At 42.5% G+C, this 23063-nt stretch overlaps 1 protein-coding gene across 3 annotated transcripts; it reads right to left on the bottom strand.

Moving 5' to 3' along the window:
* Positions 1 to 1296: 1296 nt before the first annotated feature.
* LOC136440560 (axin-1-like) lies at positions 1297 to 22776 on the bottom strand. 3 transcript variants are annotated; one of them, XM_066436630.1, is made up of 11 exons: positions 22634 to 22776; positions 19982 to 20966; positions 12920 to 13057; positions 8956 to 9058; positions 8427 to 8567; positions 7599 to 8227; positions 6783 to 6905; positions 6453 to 6668; positions 3760 to 3864; positions 3469 to 3639; positions 1297 to 2501 (listed from the first exon to the last, which is right to left on the bottom strand). In XM_066436630.1, exons 2-11 carry the CDS (start codon positions 20866 to 20868, stop codon positions 2375 to 2377), a joined length of 2640 nt encoding a protein of 879 aa, XP_066292727.1. In that variant the 5' UTR covers positions 20869 to 20966; positions 22634 to 22776; the 3' UTR covers positions 1297 to 2374. The 3 variants fall into 3 exon arrangements, with proteins under 3 accessions (XP_066292727.1, XP_066292724.1, XP_066292726.1); XM_066436627.1 differs by having other exon boundaries at positions 3760 to 3867; positions 22634 to 22775; XM_066436629.1 differs by having other exon boundaries at positions 3760 to 3867; positions 22527 to 22641.
* Between the last annotated feature and the right edge of the window lie 287 nt (positions 22777 to 23063).

Here is a 23063-nt window from a genome sequence, read left to right as displayed (position 1 = left end):
CCGTTTTTGGTCTGAAAATGGGTCCAAAAGTCCCCAAAACGAAGCATTTTGAAGTGATGTAAACCAGAAATGTGATTGAAGTCCTGTAGGGACATGTTCAAGGCACCCTTGTACCGAATTTCAGGTCACTTGCTTGTAATACCAGGGCACAGGAGCCAAAAATATAGAAATTGCCTAAAAATGCCCCAAAAAACCTCCATAAAAATGATTTTAAGGCCTGTTTCAAAGCAATTTTAAAATCACCTGAGGGTATTTGCCTTCTTTACCTCCATGCCAAATTTCAGGTCGGTTGATTAAAAAATGGCGGAGTTGAATCCATTTGAAGATTTGGCAGGAGAAGAAGAACGTGAACAAAAACAATATGTTGAGCCATACTAGGTATGGCTAAACATAAAAAAACTACACCGCCTACATCAACAACACTTCGTCTATGTATTGGCAAATAGCTTTGCCATCTCTGTAACGTTATTCAGTTCCCTTTTCCTAGACCAATCACGTGTTAGAGCAAAACAAATCTCTGGACCTTGCTGCGGGTTGCGTTGAATCGTCCCGCGCCAGAAAAAAAAGGCGGGAAAACAACCTCGCCAGACGATAGCAATGTTTACGTTGTTTTTCTTTGGTCTGTTTTCTACTCAAGAAACATCAAAGACCCAAACTTTTTGTGTTTAATGAAGTTATATTTCTTATGTGTATGATAGTTGTGTCTGCTTGGCACTGGTCGTACACAAACATAAATAGCTGAAAATTATATTAATGAGGTACTAATTTGCATAATACTAGTTATACCAACAATACTATAATACTTAGAAACACGACATCTCAAGTAGGAATGACATTCAAGGTTTCTTCCTTTAATAAGGGGAGGGAAATATCAGGCATTCTCTCGAAAATGTTCCCTTTCTCGTTTCACTAGCGTTTGGGTGTCTGTTGGTAAACAAGATATTTCGAGAGTGAGCTGGATGGATAGGTTTTACATTTGGTGTGATGGTAGATTGTGACGAAAACTGGAAATTAGATTTTGGGCCACCTAGCAGCTTCCCTAGGTACTGCAGCAGAACTTCCGATTTTGATGTCTCTTGTTCTGGACAAGCTATGTTCGCGATTTTGGGGTGTAGGGACCATCTTAAAGATTCATAAACAAAAACATGTTGAGTAATCTGTGTAGATTTTTCAATAATCAAGAAGAGATTGGACTTGACTAAACTTCATGAGGATGTGTACTTAGTGGCATGCAGTCTCACATATAAATACCCACACTATCTCACACCCATCACACAACACAAACAAAGCAATGGCTTTTCACTTTAAAAATATATAACCTTTATTGTTTCAATTGAAACCTAGGCATCAATTCTTGTACAACTATTTTTCACACATTGGGAAATAGAAAAAATGTAACACAGGCAAGAAATGGTCAGATGTGTTCGTACTCTCTGCGGGACTTGATGTGTTTTGCAAGGGAACATATTGGGGAAAATGGTCATAGTAAAGTTATGTACAATATGAGGTTCAATGTCTACAATCATGGCCAATATGCCAGTTTGTTCTGTAGTAGCAACATTGCTTTATCACAGATGTTTACAGCTTTCTGACATTTCTTCTTCTGAGTCTCAAGAACTGTCCCTTACACGTTTCTTTACGTTAGTTTTTTTATGTTCCCCTGGCATGACCCAAGCCCTTAACAGGCATACGGGATAAAATATATTTACCTTACAATAATTATCACAACTTAGCATCAATCACACCTACAGTCTGATTGAAACTAGGAAGGGGGCAAATATCTTATGTGGGGGAGTGGGGCATAAACAATCAGCTGGGGTCTTTTTTCCACCTGATTCCTCTGGGACCATACTATCTACACCAGGAATCAATGGTGGTACTATCTAGAAGATAACTTGGACTATACAAACAGTTAGCCTTCCACAAGGAAAAAATGTAGGTAACAAAGTAATATTAACAACTGCAACAACATGGACATTACTGGTAATTAACAATGGACAAAACGGATCTTCCATGGTTCCTTCCAAGTCTTATCTTTAATCTTTCCTACTATACAAGAACAGGACGACATTGGCAACAATGCACAACAAGAAACATATGGCTGATTGCACAGGAAGGGGACGTATGCCAAGTATGAGTCAGTCTCTGACACAAGCAGCACCAAAAGTTTTGCATCTTTCCCGACGCATCACTGTCTACAGATCCTACTTCCCCATCATATAAGCACCTTCATGTTCATGAGAAAATAAATAACAGTCGGCACACAAAACCCGTCCTTTCCCCTCACTTTAACCACCCTGCTGATGGAGTACGGTAGATGCTGCACAGTCAGACGTCAGGAAGATGGGAGGATTTTCTTTGTTTAGATGTTTCTTCACTCGATGCGCTCCACCTTGCCGACAATCTTCCCCTCCCACAGTGGCAGCAAGTCCTCGTCTTCTGTTACCTCCTGGTACACCGCATTGGAGCCGAATTCTGTTGACGTGCACTTGAAGAAATATCTGCAGACACAACAAGAGGGAAAAACTTCATAAATTTGTAAAAAAAATTACAAAAATTCACAGCTTTAGAAAATTACCTAGATAGATCTATCCCTATGTAAGTCTCCTGAAAATAGATTAATTTACAGTAGAATCCATTCAAATTTCTACATGTTTGGAAACCATGAAATAGTGAGTCCATTCCAAGTCACCAAGAGGGTATTTGAATAATATTTCCAATAGCAGATTGAATATAAAAATTTGAATTTATTCGAATTCAATAAGATAGAAACGTTCTTTAAGTTCCTGCACAAAAATTCTTTATTGAGAATAATTTCTTAACATATTTTTAGAAATATTTATAAAAAAAGGAGAAAATGGCAAGCAATGTTAGAATGGTGATTGCCCCCATAAAAGTAGATGCTAATCTGGCCCTTTAGTCTGTAAGGTTTTACTGCAGGACCATCCTTTGTGGAGATGTTACAGATAATGGTAAAAAATGGTTAGAAATGGTTAAGAATGGTAAATAATGGTAGAATGCCGTTAGATCTACCTTTGTTAAGAAGCTATCGGAAATATCATGTTCCACATCATGAATATTTCTAAATTTTTAGAAAGCCGTGAAAAAAAGTTCCAATCATATTCAAAATATTTCAAAGGTATCAAATCTTTTACAATAATAACAATAAATTGATAATTTTTGTAAATAAACAACAATAACAACCCTCACAGTGACTTGGAATGGACTCTATCTTACAAATAGTTCCAAAACACCTGTGCGGTGATGTGGAATGGACTCCATGTTCCAACATGTTAGAAACTAATATAGATAACGCAATCAATGTTAGAAATAAAAAACAAGTTAAACACAGTAGAAATATTTAGAACATCAAACAACTGCTAGAAATGTTAGAACAAAAGGCAACAAACACCAACACAGTAATGTGGAATTGACTCTAACGGGCAAGAATCCATCCATGTTATTTACCTGTAGTTTCCCCTCTTGGTGATGCTATTTTTGAAGATAGCAAGCGTGATATCTTTCCCTGGGAGCGTCGTTCTGTATGGGATTGGCTCACCGCAGAAGTAATACCCAACTACAGTGTTTTCGCCTGAAACAGACATTGTAGACGCTGGCTTTTTGATGGGCTGTTTTCTCCTGAACAAAAAAAACAAGAGCAGCATTTTTAGAAATGAGTTTAAACATCAATAACAAAAAATTTAATCGTTATTTCACCTAAAATACAAATTAAGAAACCCAACAAAACAGATGACTTACTCCTTGGGTTCTTCTTCTGGTTCGAAGTCGGACACAGCAGGTACAACCTTGGACTGTGGCAGCTTGCCCTTGTCTTTCCTGACACCACTGTCCACAACATGTCTGCTGCTATAGGAACAAACAACTTTTGTTAGGGTTTGAAACCATGACAACATTGTGATGTTTTCAAGTATTCCAAGGGATCACTATCTCTGTGCTCAACACGACATAAACAAATATGAGTAAATACTCTTTAAATCCAAACTTGATTTTTCATTCTGTATTTTCTTCTGTACTCTATGAAAAATTCCTGTTTTGGACCTTTTTCTAATCTTGTCATCCGCTGTATTCAAGGATGCTTTCATGAAGAATACACAGTCCAACTGCAAACCTCTATTTGCATCTGTTCTGTGCAGCTTTTTCTATGATATGACATACGCCCGGTAACAGTTAGACCTGGGTTGGTTGGACCCTGTTGTATGGGGTGTAACAACTATCCATGGTGCACAAAAAGACCTTAGACATGCATACTGTTGATACTTTTCCATATCTAAGGGTTTGCCCAGTACAACCATGTAGATATTTTGTGTATTGCAAAATGACAGCGAATAATGTGGCCTTCAAAACAAGTATCTTTTGGTCAGTTTATTTGTGCTTGTATCTTTTACAGTTCACAGATTCAATTAGATTGATACAAAGTCCATTTCTTCACCTTTAAATTGATACCAAAGTTCCTTGGTTAATTTGACCAGATATGGGTTTGCCCCGCAGAAAACTGAGAAAATAAGTACTTTGCGGTGGTGAAATTTCTGCAGTGATAGAATTGCTTTTTTTGAAGTGTTCTGCAATATTGCAGAATGTGAAAATTTTTTTCTGCAATTTGAAAATATTTTCTGCAAAAACACAAGCCTCCATACTACAACCTTCTCAACTTAATAATGCCTACTTATTTACATCATATCTAGCTTTGAAGCATTGCTTCAATTCATTTTTCTCTCATTCTATCTTTAATTTCTCCTAGCAAATTTTGAAACAGGAATAACATATATTTCCTGTTGGTATTGTCTGTGAAAACTTGTGAAAGAGCAATCCTTAAGAAACAATGGACCATTTCGCTGCAATACTAAAAAAGAGCGTGTAAATCGTTGTCTTTGTTTATTTTGTGACCACAGTGTCAGAAAACAAGGAGGTTATAGTGAAAAGGAGTAGGCTCTAGATGAGTCCCCTTTCAGCGATGCAGGACTACTGTGTGAAGAAAGCAATTGACATTTGGGTGGGAATAGACCCTGCTTTCTATAGCATCCCACTGGCGTATTTTCATTGTTTACCCCAAACTGAAGACAGCATGGCCGGGAATGGAGTGGATTTTAGTAGCTATGTGATTTTGAGGACGATTTCGAAGGGATGTAGATCCCCAGAGAACAGCGATAAAAAAGCCGATATCACGGAAGACAAACCCCTGTTGCACCAAGGAGGTTATGTCAACGCAGGGAGGCCCTCGCAGCTGTAGTCGATCTAGCTGTGAGTGGACATTCACATGCAATATTTTCAAGTCTACAAAGTCTTGATAGAAGCCAATGACTTTTTGTAGGAACATTTAGAAAATAGATAAGATCATTCCCAAAAAAATTTGTTCTCCAAAAATTCAAATAAGCAGGGCTTGAAATACCGGTGGATGGTGTAAGCACAAACCAGGTTGCGCAGTTGCAGCGCACAACTTCTGTCTAAACACAGGTACCACTGTGCGGTACACGCGATCGATCTATATTAACATTGTGCCAATTACACGGACTTACAAATGATTTGGGCCAAGGAATACGCAAAGTTTTCAATTCACTTCCAAAAACAAATCAATAAGTTGCCAATACTTTTATCACTCTAATGTACCCATACTATGGCCATAGTTTTAACTTATTTTGCTGTGTCTGAAACACAAAAATCCATTCAGTCGGGAAAAAGATAAACAAACATGGCAACGGTGTTTCTGACCAACTCCTGCTAAATATTGCGATACCGTGCGAGACAATGACACAACGCCCCCTATTGACATTAGTGAACGTTGCAGTTTTATAATTCCAGCACCGTGACAGTCCATGTTGCAGCGAATATTGTACTTCTACAGGCGAAATTATTAAGTAATCATTCTCCTGTTTTTGCTACATTATAAATACTACTAAGCTGGAAAGAATTTTTCTCTCTAATTTTTGGGTACAATTTGTACATGTTGTTATACTATACTGAGAGATTTTGTGTCTACAAATGACTATATACATATAGTCAAATAGTTTTGACAAATTTGGCAAATGGCATGTAAAATATTTTCCAACATGCAATTTTGCATGTGAAAAAATGCATTTCGAGCACTGATGATTCTAGAATAAACAAAGTTCTTGAGGATGCCTGACAGTATGATATCAATAAGACGATGACAAGTGACTTGCAAGAGAGGAAAAGTCTGACTACTAAACAATAAAGGCTACAAAAATAAATCAGTTCAGTCTTTTAATAATGTTATAAAAGTTGCTATGTCAGGGTGAGTATCTGTGTACAGCAAAAGTATTTACAATACAGACTATAAATTCTAAATTAAACATCAACTTATAACATTATAGTCTTACAATATTTGAAAGTAACCCCAAAAAATCATCTCACACCCTGGCAGTGTTTCAAATGAAATATTGTTATATGACATACTAACACAAAAGACGTCTTACCTCCCCTTGGGGTTGGCTTTCTCCACCAGGCGTCTGCGGGCTTCCTCCAAGCAGACGAGGGGGTTGGGCTGGGGCAGGACAGGCATCTGCGTGTCCTGCATGAAGGGCTGCATAGGTCGGACCTCTGCCGTGACTGGTGGCCTCTCCATGGACGTTGGACGGGACGTGTTGTACGCCAGGGGCTTCTTAGCTGAGCTGGAGCCTGCCTTTCCAGAGCTGGTAGTACAGAGAAAAGGACATGCTACAATTGTACGGAGTTTTCTAACATCAATAGAACTACTTACACATAAAAATGCAAGCATGTGCAGAAATCTTTGGAAGGAAATCTACCTTCTGTGGGCTGCTTGGGAAGCTGTCTTGGATGATCGTTTGGACTTTGGCTCTCTGATGTTCATCCCCCCTCTGTACCTCTCCCGCTCTCCCTCCTCCATCCAGTCCCACACCTTGCCAAATCTGAAGGTCAAATCAAAGGTTAAACTCTCCATGTCTGATTAATCATACTGGCAATCAATACTAATTAGGCAAGTAAGAACTTCAAGGTTATCCAGCAAAACTTACTTTCTGGGACATTGTGACTATTCTAGGAAAGATACAAAATATTTTCAAACATGAGAAACAGAACGCCATCTGATAGCCACATGGCTGTGCTCAGGGAGACCACAAATGTGCCGCTACCGGTGCCTGCTGGTTACCATGGCAACAATGATGCACCTCTGGCCGACTAGTGTTTGTCTACGAGCACAGTGCCCTTTGTAACCTGACCATGCTTATTTTGGGAAGATGGTTCACTTCCGTTTGGTAAAACTGGCTCTCAGACCTGGCCATCTGCTTTACCATCTTGTGTGCCGATCACAGAGTTTAAATATTGGCCCCAACTAACTCCTACCACATCCCCCCCCCCACCCCACATCAAGGCTAATGGTACTTTGATAGGGTGCCATAGTCATCTAGGCCAGAAATGCCATCTGTGGCTGTGGAAAGCCATCAGCCAGGGAATTTCACACGTCGGAATGGCAACCCTAACTTCCTGCACCCTGCTAGCTTCAAAAGGATTGCTGGCAAACCCATAAACTGTGAGCAGCAAGTTCAGACTGAGCACAAGTTTTATCCACATGGGTCAACAGAGGGAACCAGTCAACTACTGACCTGTCCGTCTCCACGGGCAGCGCCAGGAACGGCTCGCCCTCCTCTTTCCTCCCACCGCTGCGCTTCCCCAGAACTTCTCTTCGCCCGTCGCGACGCAGGGATTCTGCCATACCACCCATGCTGTCCTGGTGCACTCGAGACTGTGTGGTGTACATTTCAGAATCTCTCTGCACTTTCCTTTGTGTTTCCATCTCCGTCTGTTTCTCTACCCCCTCCCGTGACTTGGGATGGTGGTGGTGGTGATGGTAATAATATTTATGGTAATGAGTTACAGTCTCTGCCTCTGTGACAGAAGAGTCTCCGATGCCACTGTCCCGTTTTGACCCATCCTTTGGTCGTGACTTGCCGTGCCAGGAAGAGCCGGTCGCGCTGGCGAGGGCGCCTGGGTATGACGTGTGATAAGGAACCCCTGAGATGTGACCCTTGTTGGGTCTGATGGGAGAGTGTCTGCCTGGCGAGCGGCAACCTGGCGTCTGCAGTACCCGCGACACATGTTCGTCCAGGATGGACTCGGGATCATCATCGATGCTGGTGGTGTCGTCCATCAGCGGGAACAGTCTGGGCTGGGCTGGGTCCGATCCTGACACGCCCTGGGAGTCCGACACCTGACTAGCACCACTGTCACCCTCCTGTGGGAATAAAACACAAACATTAATATCACACACAAGCACTTCTACATCCAAATCATATTTCAGTCCAATCTGCCTTTGCCATTCTGTTGACAGCCCTCCTATTTACATTGAACTTAGAACTTCTTAGTCTAAAATCTAAGGTGTGTCCCGCTACATTCACAATGGCATTCATGCATACTGAGATCATTATAGGTACCATTCTTCTGAGCTGTTCGTCCAGTCGCTCCTCATTCTCGCGGTCTTGCTTTACTTTCTCCAGCTTCGCGATTAACAGTTCTGCAAACTTCTTTGGTTCCATCATTTTCATCTCCTTGGGGAGCCTCTGAGTCCTCGGTTGCTGTAGTGAAGAAAGAATGAAAGTAGAGTTAAGCCCAAGTCTCTGTGTTTTACCCTCTGAGGCACTGGAGAAGGCGATGGTGGACAGACGAGTCTGGGCTGAGAGTGGTTTGAGTGGCCAAGGATGCCTGTCACTCAACATAAGTGAAGTCAAGTCTTTGAGTTTAGAGAAAAGATGTACTAGTATGTATGATGCACTCACAACTCTATGCTGGTTCAGATTTACACAATATGCAAAACTAGCTTTCATTAATAAAAATTACAAACTCTGGCAGCAAGGCTTTCTATTAGTTACCAAAAACCTGGTGCTATATTTACGATGCTACTGATATCTAAAAACTGTCACCCAAAACTAAATTCAACATGCTTCCTTGGTGCAGTGTACTCACTGGAAATGGCGGGTAGCACATGACGTTTCCATTGCGTTGGGCATCTTGTCTCATCCCCTTCAGCTGGCGTCGCCTTCTGTGTCGATGGCTGGGGACCCCGTCCCTGTAACAAACAGCAGAGGAACATGTATGTTAAACCTCTAGACTCACAGAAACATGTAACAAGAACAAATCATGTTTCCACTGCCCATTCTAATCACGTGTACATGTCATTTAACTATTTTGTAGCCAATGTCGTTCTTTCATAAAAAGTCTTTTCCTCAGAAAATGACATACAAACCACAGACAAGAAATCCTAGTCAATGTTAACAGAGTTTAGGGGGAACGGGTTTTCTGCGTGTGATTTGCACATGAAAAAAGTTCTTAAAATACTGTAATTCCAGGCAGAATGCCCGTTGTGTTGTAGATCCTGTTTTAAGGTCTCATTCATGTATTACTCTGAGTGGGTACCATAAAAGAGTCCGTACCCAAAAGTACACAGCTTCATGAGCGCATGATTATAGCGGTGGGAGATTCCTTTTCAGCCAGCTCAACTGATCCCACGCATCAAACTGATGAAAACTAGCTTGTAACTGAAGAAATAAGCAGGTTAAGTCTGGCAGCCGCGCGCGAGGTCGGACGTGCACAGCCCGGCATTTTGAGTGGTGCGGCCATGTGCTATAGCTAAGAGCAGTTTGTAATTGCCCTAAACTTGATTAAACCTCCTTGCCTAAACAGAGGTTTTATGTAGTGAAGTTGTTGGCATTTTTTTGCATGATCAATAGTCAATGATCTAGGCTAGATGTTCTCAACATAGAATGAATGACATTGGCACATCTCCTATAGCTTCATTACCAACGCGCCCCGAATGAGTTAAATGCCTGAGACAGTGAGAGCTTCTTTACCCTCATCCCCATTTACCACTGTAACCTGACCCCATTCCTACTTGCTCTGTGATCACATGGTCTGACCCAAGCCCTCTGGACAAATTCTGCAGTCCCAAATCAACAACATGACCTGCAATCCTCAGTACCACACAACTGGAGTCTACTTTCACAGGAATTCCCTCCACTAACGTGGGGCCAACTATCCCAGTGCTCTTTGGACCGAAAAAATTGTCCCGACTCCCCTTATTTACAGATAGCTGGCATTATTTCCAGCCTCCTGAGTGCCTTGGTATGTGCACACACAATTTCTGGGGACTGTTTGGTGCATGTTTTTACACTTCCAAAGAGGTGAGTAATGCTTCTGGTTAACTCTTTGCCCAGAACTGTGACTAGTGGAATACTCCATTAGCATGTGAGTGGATAACAGCTGCTTGTCCCAGTTGTAAGGAGACAAATAAAGGGTTGAAGCAGAAAAATTCATTACTTTTTGTAACAGTCTGATCTTGCTATAGCTAAGCTCATGGATCTATAGAGCAGGACGGGGGAAGGGTGTCAAGCACAGGATGCATGTTGCATGGGTGGTTGGGGGGTCTGGAGGAGGTGCGCACCTGTCAAGAGCAGCTGTTGGGTTTTGCCTTTTCCTGACATAAATGGAAGCCATTTCCTGCAACTTCACCTTGGACTAATGGGCACACTTTACACACAGCTTTTCACGACATCAGCAATATTTCCCGCTGTCGCAACATCTTTAGACACGCAGCCTGGAAATCTTGCATGACACCCGCGGCGCTTAGATTGCAATAGTGACCTAACCTGACCCATTGTGACATCCTTACACTCACACCTTGCTGCCTGCTTTTTGCATCCTACTACCCAGTGTAGACCCCCTAAGTTGCAGGGGTGCCTGGAAGTTTGATGAAGGACCTCTAACTGTAACACATGCCTGCTGGCTTTTAACTCCACAAATCGGCATGTTTCCACCAATACGCAAAATGCTCTTTACGCTATCTCTTCCAAAGGAACTTTGGTCCCATGGAACCATTCTCTATTCTCTACAACTAAATCTGTCAGTACGGTCAGTATTCCATTTCTACCTACTTGATAAAACTCTCACTCACTCACTCACCCACTCACTCACTCATCTCCGCCGCTTTTCAGTTTTTCATAAAACACCAGAACCTAGTAAAACTCTATAAGGCCACACCATCTTAATTTAATGGATGACATCCTCTGGAGATCCCAAAACTAATGCGCGAGGGCAGAAAAAAGAGGAAAATCCAACAAATAAAATGCTGCTAAACCACAGGACTACAAAGCTGGTATCGTGAATTGAACCACAGAACAGTGTATCAAACAAACAACAAGTCTTTATTTGTAGGAGGCACTTGTTGGTTGTCTTGTTCATCATAGCAAACTTGGCTCAACTGATTGATGTTTAATATATTGACAAGAACGATAGAAGAAGTATACTATTAGAAGGTATTTGGCTCCAAGGACTGTGGATGATATATGACTGATGAGAATACTCATATACACCCACAAGGGCAGTTTGAACATACATGGCATAGAACTCCGGGCCATATTATGCATTCCATGGTTCACGCAAATCTTGCTGGGAGACCTCTATACCAATGCCTCGACTCCTTTCCCATGTCTCTCATCGTTGCAAAAGAACAAACGTGTGAGAGCCACTCTGGATAGGTCATGTTTAAAATTGTCTTGGCGATACTCGCTGGCCGCCGTGAGTCTCTCGTACAACTGTTCAAATGTAACAATTCCCCTAGCCAACGTTGATGACATACCAATCCAATCCAGTTTTCATGCTGACGTATTCTGTGGTAGTATAGAACGAGTTTCACGACAAGCCGGCAGTGTTGGCCTTTTTGAGGCAATCTAAGTCGGCAAGTTTCTGAGTTCCATGGAGCCTCAGAGGTCATTTTTTATATTTTTGAGAACAGGTGAAAATCAAAACGCACGCGGATGTCATCCATAAAATCAAGATCGTGTGGCCTAAATGCAGGATAATGTAAACTATGGGCTTCGGTATGCAACTGGCACCCGTGCAGTTCACATCAGTCGAGGCCTGGCTGAGTACAAGTTACACTTCAAGTCATGTTTGAAATTTACAGACAACAGATAAGAAATTGAAATGTGGCTACACATTAAGAAGTCATTTAGATACAATTAGAAACTCTGACACAACGTTGACAGGGTTGATTTGAAACTTTGAAAATTTGAACAAGGTTGATATACCCAAAACTGAAAGTTGTAGATAGTATTGTCTTGATTATCCAAGGATCTTATCTGATTGAAACTTTCTTGGCTTATGTGACTTTCTTGTAGATATCTGAGCTATTCAGGGTTTGATGATGTTCTTAGAACAGAAAAAAGGAGAATTTTCTGACAGTTATTATGGTTATCTGTCCCTGCCATTGTTATTGGCTGGTATAATCCTTTTATGAATTTATGTGGTTATGGGGTCAATCCACCCCTAAACTAAAGCTGCTGGACAGGTCACAGTAGGAGCACTTCCTTTGTGGCTTACCCTGGGACAGAAATCCGCTGGTTTAAGAAATTTGGACAATGAATATAGACATACTTCTAGCATGCTGACCATTTCGGTTCCATTCAAATGGCTCCCAAGCAAGCTGTACTTGCTATATATATGTTTATCCTGGGCGCAAGGCTTTGTGGAGATGAAAAGTGCTGTGAACAATCCACCTCCACCAGCGCTGTGCCCCTTCCTCTGTACCCCAAGTCTGGGGTGTCTTTGGTAAGCACATGATTATCATACAAATTTTAAAATCAGTTACAGCATCTCCCATTGTAATGTCCAGACAGAGCCAAAGATGCAGCAATGACAAGAAAGACATTTCTGTGATATTATGGAATAACAGTAGGCTATCAGCATGGTTTCAAGCCACTTTCGGAATGGACTAAAAACACACACACTGGTAGTGTGCACCAATGCCTGGGCTTGTGTATTTCTTTTCAGAGCTTGCAAACTATAAGACCAGATAATCCCTTTGTTTTAAATGTGTGTCAGTGTTCTAAATTGAATCATAACTATCCTTAGCATTCAATTCACAAATACTTACAAATCGATGCTACTGTCAGTCAGTGACATGGTGTCATCGGTCTGTTCACTGGACAAGCTCTGGATCTCGGAATCGTTCGCTGATGTTGCTGGCGCAGGTGCGTACGTCTGGTGATATGGGTTCCCTCCTCTGCTCAATCTACAGAACACGAAAGCAGAAATTTAATTTCTTGTGAACCTCTTTACATACATAACAATCATATATCACATCATTTGTCACATGTACATGTAAGACCATGGTATTTAAGTATGATTAAAAGCCAAAGGAATCGTGGTGCTTAGTTAATATCTGATTCAAGGTCTATAGATACATACATAAAAACTTACAGTCTTGCATTGTATTGTACACTCAAAAAAATGGATCATATTAAACATTTATCCCAATAGAATTAATCCGATCGCGGTTGATATTTGCCTTCAACTGCTCTTCGCCAAGTGGATTAAAGTACACCGTCACTCAAGTCCGATTGAAGCACGCTGCGTTTTACAGAAGTATACTATGTGATAGTTGTTAAAGGTCATAGGTTGAGGTTAAAGATTTGGCATCGCTTCGCTACAAAATGGCGGGAGTCCACCAATTTTTGATGATTTTGTATCTCTGGAGAATGTTCTGTAGCCGTGGAAGTGAACGCAATCGGCGGGCTATGATTGCGAGAAGGCGTGAACCACAAAGGCTTTTGTATATTGCCCTAGCTGTAGTACAGTTAATGAACGCGGCAAGAGTTGTAGACAGGACAATCCTGGAGCGTGAACGAAGGGACAATTGTTGGGACAACATTCAGAGCCAGCCGAAATCCCCGGCGAATCAATCGTGGTTTGCGTTCACACTCGATATTCTATAGGATTGGATTAATCCTCCCCAAACTAGCTCCCGGGGGGGTGGGTGGATTCAAATAATCCAATCCAGGGGACATCAATCGCGATCGGGAGCGTTCACACTGCAAAAATCAATCGCGATCAGGATCAATTATATCGCGATTAGACGTTTAATCCGATCAAACTTTTTGAGTTTGAATGAGGTCTTATTTGTATGAGCTACATGTGCATAGTTGTGCAGGCACTTAAATCAGCCGAGGGTTCATAAATGTCAGGGCTTTTAACATGTCCCAGATCTGCTTGGTGGAATATGTAGCCCAGATGCCTACACACTCACTAGTACACAGACCAACTCCTAGGCTCTAGGGTCAACATGTCCAAAAGAAATTCTACAATAGGCCCTTAGTGAGACAATAGAAATCACAGAGATCAGGAGTCTGGCTTACAAACTATGGAATACAGCCTACCCCGTTCATGATTGACAAAGTAAAACGGTTCGAACCATTTCAGCAAAGTAAACCGTTTTACTTGTGAACATGAATGCTCCGTAACGGTTTCGTTCAGTTTTACTCCTGGCGAGGTAGTCTACAATGGTTCAGAATAAAACGGTTTCGCGGAATTGTCATCATGAACGCAAAAGTGTTACGGAACCGGTTCACATTGATGTTTATGACGTCGTACATCCGGGTACGCGGGAAAGAGTGAAGGATTTTCGGCCACGTTTTTGAATCGTAACATCTTGTTATGGCCCCCAAGTGGGATTCTAACAAATATCTTTTTGGGGGGATCAGGAGGTCCAGAGGACACTTGATGGCATTCATCTGAACCAGGGGGTGTTCCATGAAATTGCCAAGGGACTGAAGGAACGCATCTTCAACAGGACAGTAGTTTAGTGCCAATTGAAGTACAACTCTTGGTTAGCGCGCGGAAAAGTGAAAGTTTTAGCTGTCCAGAGGATATTTCGGCCGTGCTTTGTAATAGTAAAATCTTGTTGCGGCCAACAACTCGAAGTGCGGGATCACAATAAACTTTTTGCATAATATGGAAATTCGATGTAAACCGTTTTCAGCGCTGGTGCAAGTTTGCATCGCGGATGCAAAATGTAAACCGTTTCAAACAGTTCGGACCGTTTTGTTTTTTGAATCATGAACGGGGCCTTGGTCTAATGTCTCCTACAGGGCCACCCCTACATACAGGGTGCCCAGTAAACAAGACATATTTTGTAGTTTAGGTGCCAGGTTTGTCAGTCAGTGGCGGCGGCACAGGGGGGGCAAGGGGGGCGGCTGCCCCCCCGAAAAATGTGTTGGGGGGGCGTCGCCCCCCCAAAAATCAAGCTGAAACCCTTATGAATCTTTTCACTAACAGAGATTTTCTTAACTTAGCGTACTCTACCAACAAAATTTGTCTCTCAAAATGCAGGAAATAGCGTTTCAGCGGGTCAAGATTTCACAATTTTCTCCGACGTACGTTAGCACACTAGGATTGCTGCGCACTAGGATTGTTGCGCCGCCGGCGTATATATGTCGGGACAGCGTCGCCCTCCAAAGCTCATGCTGAAACCCTTCTGTATTTGTTCAATCTATCAGCGAAAGTTGCCTCTCAGGAAAAAAGCATTCAAGATTTCAACATTTTCCGGGAGGAGAACGTTGCCGCCGGCGAAAAATATGTCGGGAGGGCTCGAGGCCGTCGCACCTCAAAACTCAAGCTGAAACCCGTCTGTATTTTTTCACATATAGAGATGTCATCAACCTTTTTAGCTTACTTTGTCAGCAAAATTTGCCCCTAAAAATTCAGGAAACAGCGTTTCAATTGGTCAAAATTTCAAAGTTTTCAATGTCGCGCTCCGGCGGAAAAATCATATGTCGGGTGTGCGTCGTCCAACAAAACTCAGGCTGAAACCTTTCACATATAGAGATGTCATTAAACTTAGATTACTTAACCATCAAAATTTGCCCCTAAGAGTTCAGGAAATAGCGTTTCAATGGGTCAAGAATTCTAAATTTTCCTGTGGGAGCATGTCGTGCTATGTCGGGAGGGCGACGTTCCCCACAAATCAAGCTGAAACCCTTCAGCATTTTTTTTTAACAAATAACGATGTCATTAAACTTAGCTTACTCTTCCAACAAAATTTGCCTCTCAGAATGCAGAAAATAGCATTTCAGAGGGTCTAGATTTCAAAATTTCCCGGGGGAGCATACCCCCGGACCCCCCTAGTATTGTCGCGCCTCCGGCGCTCGTCTTAGTGAGATTTCATCTCAACTTATCTCGCCCCCCCATTCAAAATATCGTGCCGCCGCCTCTGTCAGTGACGTCACAGCTAACATTCTCACCACTGCTGGAACACAGAGTGGAAGCAAAAACAAGCAAAAAGTGTAGAAATGTGTTTAAATGGGTACTTTTCGACAAAAGCAAGTGATCACCTATTATCCATATCACAAATATGTCATGGTGCATTCGGCTGCTGTCCATCCAGTGATCTAGCCGCTTATGAGACACAAATTTTGCCTCAATGTTCTTGACAGGCATTTACATCATACAGACCCGTGAGAACACCGTGCCCTTTCTGTCTTCTTTGATAGACATAAATCGGAATGCTAAGATATAGACAGAGCTTGGAATTTTGCAAAGATCTCTTGAAAAACAACAGAAGTTTGCAACGAGGCCAATGTAGATCTTTTCTCATACCTACCAATTGTCAACTAGCGTGGATTTGTGAGATTTTAGAGATGAAAATATGGCAGCCACGAAGCGGCTGTTGGACGTCTTGAATCTGTGACTTTTGAACATATTCGGTGCAGTTCTACCAGGTAAAGCATGGGAGAAAAAAAAAGATCTGTCTAAAAGTTGGGTAATAATTCCTCATTATTTTTAGTACAGGGCATCGGGCATACAGATCTCAGGGCACATAGACCTACGGGACAAGTGTTGAATATGTTTTCTTTTTGCCAACTTATTCTGTGCTTTGTCGCAGGCATAGATACGTAATACAGTTTTGTTGCGCTAATTTTGCTTATCTTTTGCCAATTGTATACAACAAGAAAGTCTGGAGACAGCTGCCCCCCCCCCCACGACCTGGAGGTCAAGGGAGTTGGTAGTAGCAAGGAGGTTATATAACCTCCTTGGTAGTATAACCTCCTTGGTAGTAGGTAGGTAGGTATATAACATGATAATGTAGCTTGTGTGTGAACCGATTCGACCCTACCACCATGCCGGCCCACCCCTCCAAAAAAAATGATGCCTGAAACCCTTGGGTAATTTTTCAGCAACAGAGATGCCATTAAACTAAACTAAACTTAGTCTACCAAAGGCGGTTACAAGCCTATAACCTCCTTGGTCTACCAGCAAAATTTGTCCCTCAAAATGGAGGTAAAGGCGCTTCATATGGTCTAGATTTCAAATGTTCCCCGGGGAGCATGACCACACCAATGAGATGAAAAAATTCAGACTGGTGAGAATTACAAACCACTACTACAATCCCCCCTCACACACACTTTTATAGACACTCAACCTTGGACGATGAAGGGCCCTGTTTACTGGGCTGACTCCCCTCTGGAGAGGTCGGAGAAGGCAGCCAGTCCCTTTCCCCAGGAAAAAACCCAGTGACACAAGGATCCCATTAGCCAAAGCAGGTTTCCCCACTGTGCCCCCCAGACTGATTCCACCCCCAGGCCATACAAGCTATGGACACCACATAGGACCCTGTGCCGCCTGCTACCACACAAATTAGCTCCAGATTTGGTATGCATGACTGTAGACAAGTACTTTTCAGACAGGAATCTTTCCTCTCAAAGCCCTTTTGCTGGCCTCTCACACTTGAATGCCTACAAAGACTACTGTTAACTGTTTTTAGTTGATGCAGTTGTAGACCCCAAATTCTTAAATCATTATCTAGATTGACCTTTGTTTTTTGGACTGATGATGTATCTACTTTATATATGCCTCCAGGGGGCTGGCCATTCAGCTAACTGGAAACTTCTGCTGGGAAACAGTGCAAAAATTCATCAGTATCCCACATTTCCTAACTTTCTCGTCAGAAACCAAAAAAAATCATTCTTGGAACTTGATTTTAGATTCAGCACATTTCAACCATACTAAATTGAAACCTGACCCAGAGTGAATTCCTATAAAATTCCATTTCTTTTTCTTTTATTGGGGGGATTTTTCAGTTAAACTAATCCAAATTAGAAAAAACAGCTGCTAGAAGGCCAGCCCTCAGTCACTGATATTAGTTTGCTGTTTGTGTTAATCAGAATATTTTTTTAATCAAGAAAAAAGGTTATATCCCATAGAAGAACCCCCACTAATTTCTCTGAGAGCCCTTTATATTCTTGAGCAGTGTTTCTCGCCAGAGGAGCGTCCTCCCGTCAAATGACGGCCTCATCTTGCTTGGGACGGCCTGAAGGAAGTCAGAGGCCGTCCAGTCTGAAAATTTGAGATACACATCAAGAAGTCGGCAGAAAGTCATGCTGACATTTTGTGTCTTCCAAATTATTTTGACACTGTGGGCATAAGGACGCAGCACCCCCCCCCATCAGAAAATCAAACTCCTTTGTTTTCTTTGATGTTGTTTTTCTTCAAAACAATCAATGTCAGCACCTTTCACAAATGTTCTCATCAAAAACTTGTTTTACAAGATTCAAGCCGGTCTTTCCAAGTTAATACAACAATTGATAGTTCTTCTGTAAACCATTTCCAGCAAACGTGGACAGCACAACTAAAAGCCGAAAACCTCAAAAGAATGAATCGGAAGGACCAGCCATTGAACAGTTCCATTTCTACCGGGATATCAAAAGATTGAATTGAACGTATTTCCATCGCTGAAATTTCAGTACACAAGTAACCCAAGCGGCCACGGGTGCCATGTTGCTAACTTATGAATATGCAACATGCCTGCATGTTCTGAGCTCACCTCAGATAAGCTGTGTTCCGATTGGTTGATTGAAAGAAAGCGTCAGTATTTCACGTTATCAAGATGGCGCAACAGTTTGTAAGTTAAAGCGAAAGCTACCCAGAATAAACAGCGCCTTAGAACGATTAAAGCAGTTTTTAGCAGCCGTTGTTACGATATCAATAAAAATGTAGCCAAGCCTCTTCTGAAGGCAACATTCACTTAGTTTTCGCGGCATGGAAACAAACTGAAATCGTCTATGTGTGGTTGGAAAAGTCTGCTAGCGGTCCTTGGCGCAAATGTGGATGCATTAAACTTACCTTTAGTACTACCTCTCAGAATGCGGGAAATAGCATTTAAGAGGGTAGTGGTCGTCAGTCTGGCGGAAACACTTTTCTGGAGTTATGATACGCCATGTAGAATCTGGTGTTGATGTGTGGGGTGTTGAGTGTGTAGGGTAGAGCTGGGTAAATTTTAGGTACAGGTACACAGGTTAAGGTACAGGTCCGGACCTGAACCAGTACCTAAACTACTTGTTCGAAAAATGCTAGATTTTCAATAAGGACAAAGGCATGTTTGACTAGGTAAAAACATAATATTTCATTGTGCTAGGTTTTTTCTTTTATGAAAACACAGATGAAAATTTGACTCCAGCCATGCAAATGTGTTTTCTGTGCTTTAGAGTGGCTTTAGTACACTGCCACGGTAATTTCATAGTAATTTTATCTGTCAAAGTGGCCATCCCCTGAGTCAGGTCCAGTACCCGATACAGCAGGGTCAGGTATTTTGGACCTGTACCTAATGGATTGTACCCGGTACTGTATTGGTACAGTGTACCTGTACACAGCTCTAGACTGTAGGGTGAAAACTACAGACAGCACTACCCTAGAAGGTATAGCCAAACAAGCAAACAGGGCTCCCAGGATAACCTTAATCTGTTATTTGATGGTTGAGAAGAGGGGTAGGGATTCCTAAATCCAGCACAAAGCTACCGTCATCTCAATTTCCAGTTTTACTGAATGAACTAAAGTCAGGCAGTATCCTTAGTGTTAAGTCAATATTCATGTAAGACTACACCTTAAGGAGTCTTTCTATCTGAGCACTGGGTGGAATTTGGACGGACAGAAATGCCATTCTTTCATGGCTTAGGCCCATGTGGATGCTTATGTTATGCCCTCATGTCTGTTGGCCACACTGGCTGACCATTGACATAGTTTGAGTAATGTGCAACCAGGCAGACACAGATACATGTATTGAGAACATCAATCTTCAATGTTTAAGTCTACTTCATATGGTACTTTAAAAACTCACACCTTCCTTGGTGGCTGGATTGTTAAGAAAAGAAGTCACTTTGCTTACCTTTCTCTGTCTCTACTGTCACTCCTGAGCCTTATCTGTGAGGTAGCAAAAAGGTGTTCTGCCGTCAATGGAAGAGTCCGTGTCTCCATCGTGTCTTCGGTACTGAGTTCAACATTTTCGTGTAGTGTTGGCAGGGGAGCTAGTATCACTCCCGTTGTCAAGTTTCCCACGTTACCAGAGGTATTGGCCAGTTCTGTCACTACTTGGTTAGGAGAGACTTCCCCACCATTTCTGCAGTATTGTAGGTAGATATCACTCTCCAAGAACATCCTGTAGGCATTCTCCTCCATGAACTTTTCTATTTCCAGCTGTGCCTGATCAAATATGGATATGTCCAATGGCTTACAATCTATATTCTTGGCTAAGTACTGTTTAGTCCCAGGCTTTACTCTATGACTAAGGATCCCTCTTCCCTCTTTGATATACTTGGTGTACACAATATTTGCTAGTCTCTGTGTTTTGTCATCCAAAGGATCCATCTTTTTGTAGCCGTTGACTGCAAAGTAGAATTCCAAAAGATGTTTGGAGTCTTCATTCTCCAGGTATAATTTAAACAGCTGGCTACCATCCTTGTCCGACAACAATGCTTGCAGGCTTTCTGCCCAGCGTAGATATGGCGGCGTAGGCGACGCACTACCCTCTGGTTCGAATCCCAAGTCACAGTTTGTCCGTCTGGGCGTACCAGCTGACGAATGAGAGTAGTCTGACTTGGAGTAGTCTGATTTTGTGGAGTATTCACTCTTTGTGTTGCTGGAACCACTGTGCTGGCTTCCATGGTTGGACTCCGTTTCCTCGCCTGGTACTGGAGGCCGTGCACTCGTGGGTAAGTCCTCGGTGAACTTGCTTCCTCCAGTGTCCTGGAGGTACTCCTGTACACCAATACTCATGGTGGGTGGGAGGGGGGCCACTTTAGTCCCTACTCAACAGTGCTTCACCATCCAGTGGAGAGTTAAACTCACTACACTTGTTCTGAACGGATCTGTTCCTGAAACAAATGATAAAGATCATGTTGAGTGTTTATAAGGAATAACTGAATAACTCACAGTTGCTATTTGAATGTATACTACTGGAATACTGTATTTTCTTTTTTCCCAACCTACATGACCATGGTTTATTTCCGACACCACCAGTTATCTAGATCATACATTGTGTATTAACAGTATCTATGATTTGGTGTTTAAAAACTACTGAAAGACTCAGACAATCGTTACCCTGCGGCTTTAGTTGTAAGGATTATAGGAATATAGACATGAATGGCATGCCTTTTCTTAATATCGGCAGCAAACAAACCACCTAAATAATTGTGAGTCTACCACACAGAAGCATCTTTCATGCCAATGTCACTGACAACAAACGCCACCTATGTTCAAATCACACCACTCACGGACCACTTTGCAGTATAAAAGTCGGAACAAATAACAATGCCACAAATTTACTAGTATAACACTGTATATGAAAGGGTAGCCCCCCTCCCATCGCCAATCAAATTATGCCGGAAAAGAAAACACATTGGCTTGGTGATCCTGTATTTCTTTTACTATCGTTCAAAGCACGAGAAGAAAATACATTTGCTAGTCCAAACTGTTCCTCCCGACATGTGGGGGTGTTGTGTACTTCAGAGATCATGTGTTCCAAATACAACCCTTGCTTTTGAAATGGATCTGTTTTGAAGGGACTGAGTGCTGGGGGTCACACCGCGGGTCACGGACATTTCGCACGCTAAAAACCACAGAGTTTTCACGTTATCTCCATCATACCACACATCCCTGTTCCATCACACCACACATCCCTGTTCCATCACACCACACAGCCCTGTTCCATCACACCACACAGCCCTGTTCGACACGAAAAGTCGATTCCTTTCTAGACAACAAGCTATCGTCGTTTCCTAGCGGTTACTACTGGGGAAATCGTGCTGCTGGTAAAAAAACAACAGGACCCAAACGCGACAGATATAAAGTTTGAGTAAAAATGATGGAAGGTTACAAATCCATACACAGAGGTCTAAAATGAGCGACTGTTTTATTTTTGAGTCGCACGATGCGGTAGAGGGCGGGCGCCAATGTTCAGCAAATCGTGCCGAGCCGTGACAACCACACACGCGGCACCCACCAACGGAAAAACCATCCTCAGGGGCAGCCATTTTAGGTCCAAGTCCCGTCTTTGGGTTTCATTCTAACAAATCCCACCCAGACCTGGGCGCGCTGTGGTCGAGGAAGGCCAGATTCCCGGGATCGGCCCGGGCGGCAGGAATGCCGTGTGCCTGTGTCTGCAGCGGGAAAACGGACGGACCCGACTGCAATCAAATTATTTGCACAGATAAAAGACTTGCCCCCGCGGCCCCTCCACCACAACACGCAAACTTCTCTCGACGTTCCCACCAACCCAGCCCCCTCACCATCTATCTCCTGACCCACAGAAGGCCTACAAACAACCTTCTGCTAGGCTACTATCACAAACAGTTCGAAAATGCAGCGGAGCTGCGCTATTTTTAAAAGGCAACGGCAAGCCATATTAAGATACAGTAATAGGGAATCGAGTTTACCTCTCCGGCCTAGGCTGATCAAACAACGACTACAGCAGTCCAACTCGACAAAATGGCGACATGTTGCCGCACCATCACACGAAGGAACACCCGACTATCCTACTCACCTTCATAGTTAGCTGTATAGCTACTCCATGGCGAGGAAATGGTAGAATTTAGAGCGTTGTGGAGCAGGGAAGTTCGGCTTGCTAGTCGGCCGCACAGATCAAAGCACATGCCGCCAACTCCCCGGGGCCGTGACGTCACCCTTTGTACTGAGCCGCACCAATCAGAAGACTGATCTTGGGGTTCAAAAGATTCAGGCCGCGGGGGTGGGCAGGACTCCAGCTAATTACCAAATTCAACACAATTGCACACAAAAAATAAGAATTTGGCAAAACTATATGATTATAAATCAAAATCATTGATGAAGAATATTTTTCAAATGATCTACATTCTAATTGTAAAAAAATCTTCACGGGTTGTTTTTCTTACAACGTGAGAAGTAGTTCTTCCACACTTAAAAATCGAGTTGGTAATATTCTATCAAAAGTTCAT

The sequence above is a fragment of the Branchiostoma lanceolatum genome, chromosome 8, assembly GCF_035083965.1.
Source record: "Branchiostoma lanceolatum isolate klBraLanc5 chromosome 8, klBraLanc5.hap2, whole genome shotgun sequence".
NCBI lineage: Eukaryota > Metazoa > Chordata > Leptocardii > Amphioxiformes > Branchiostomatidae > Branchiostoma > Branchiostoma lanceolatum.
The sequence above is the reverse complement of the archived record's forward strand: the minus strand, read 5'-3'. Positions and strand labels throughout refer to the sequence as shown.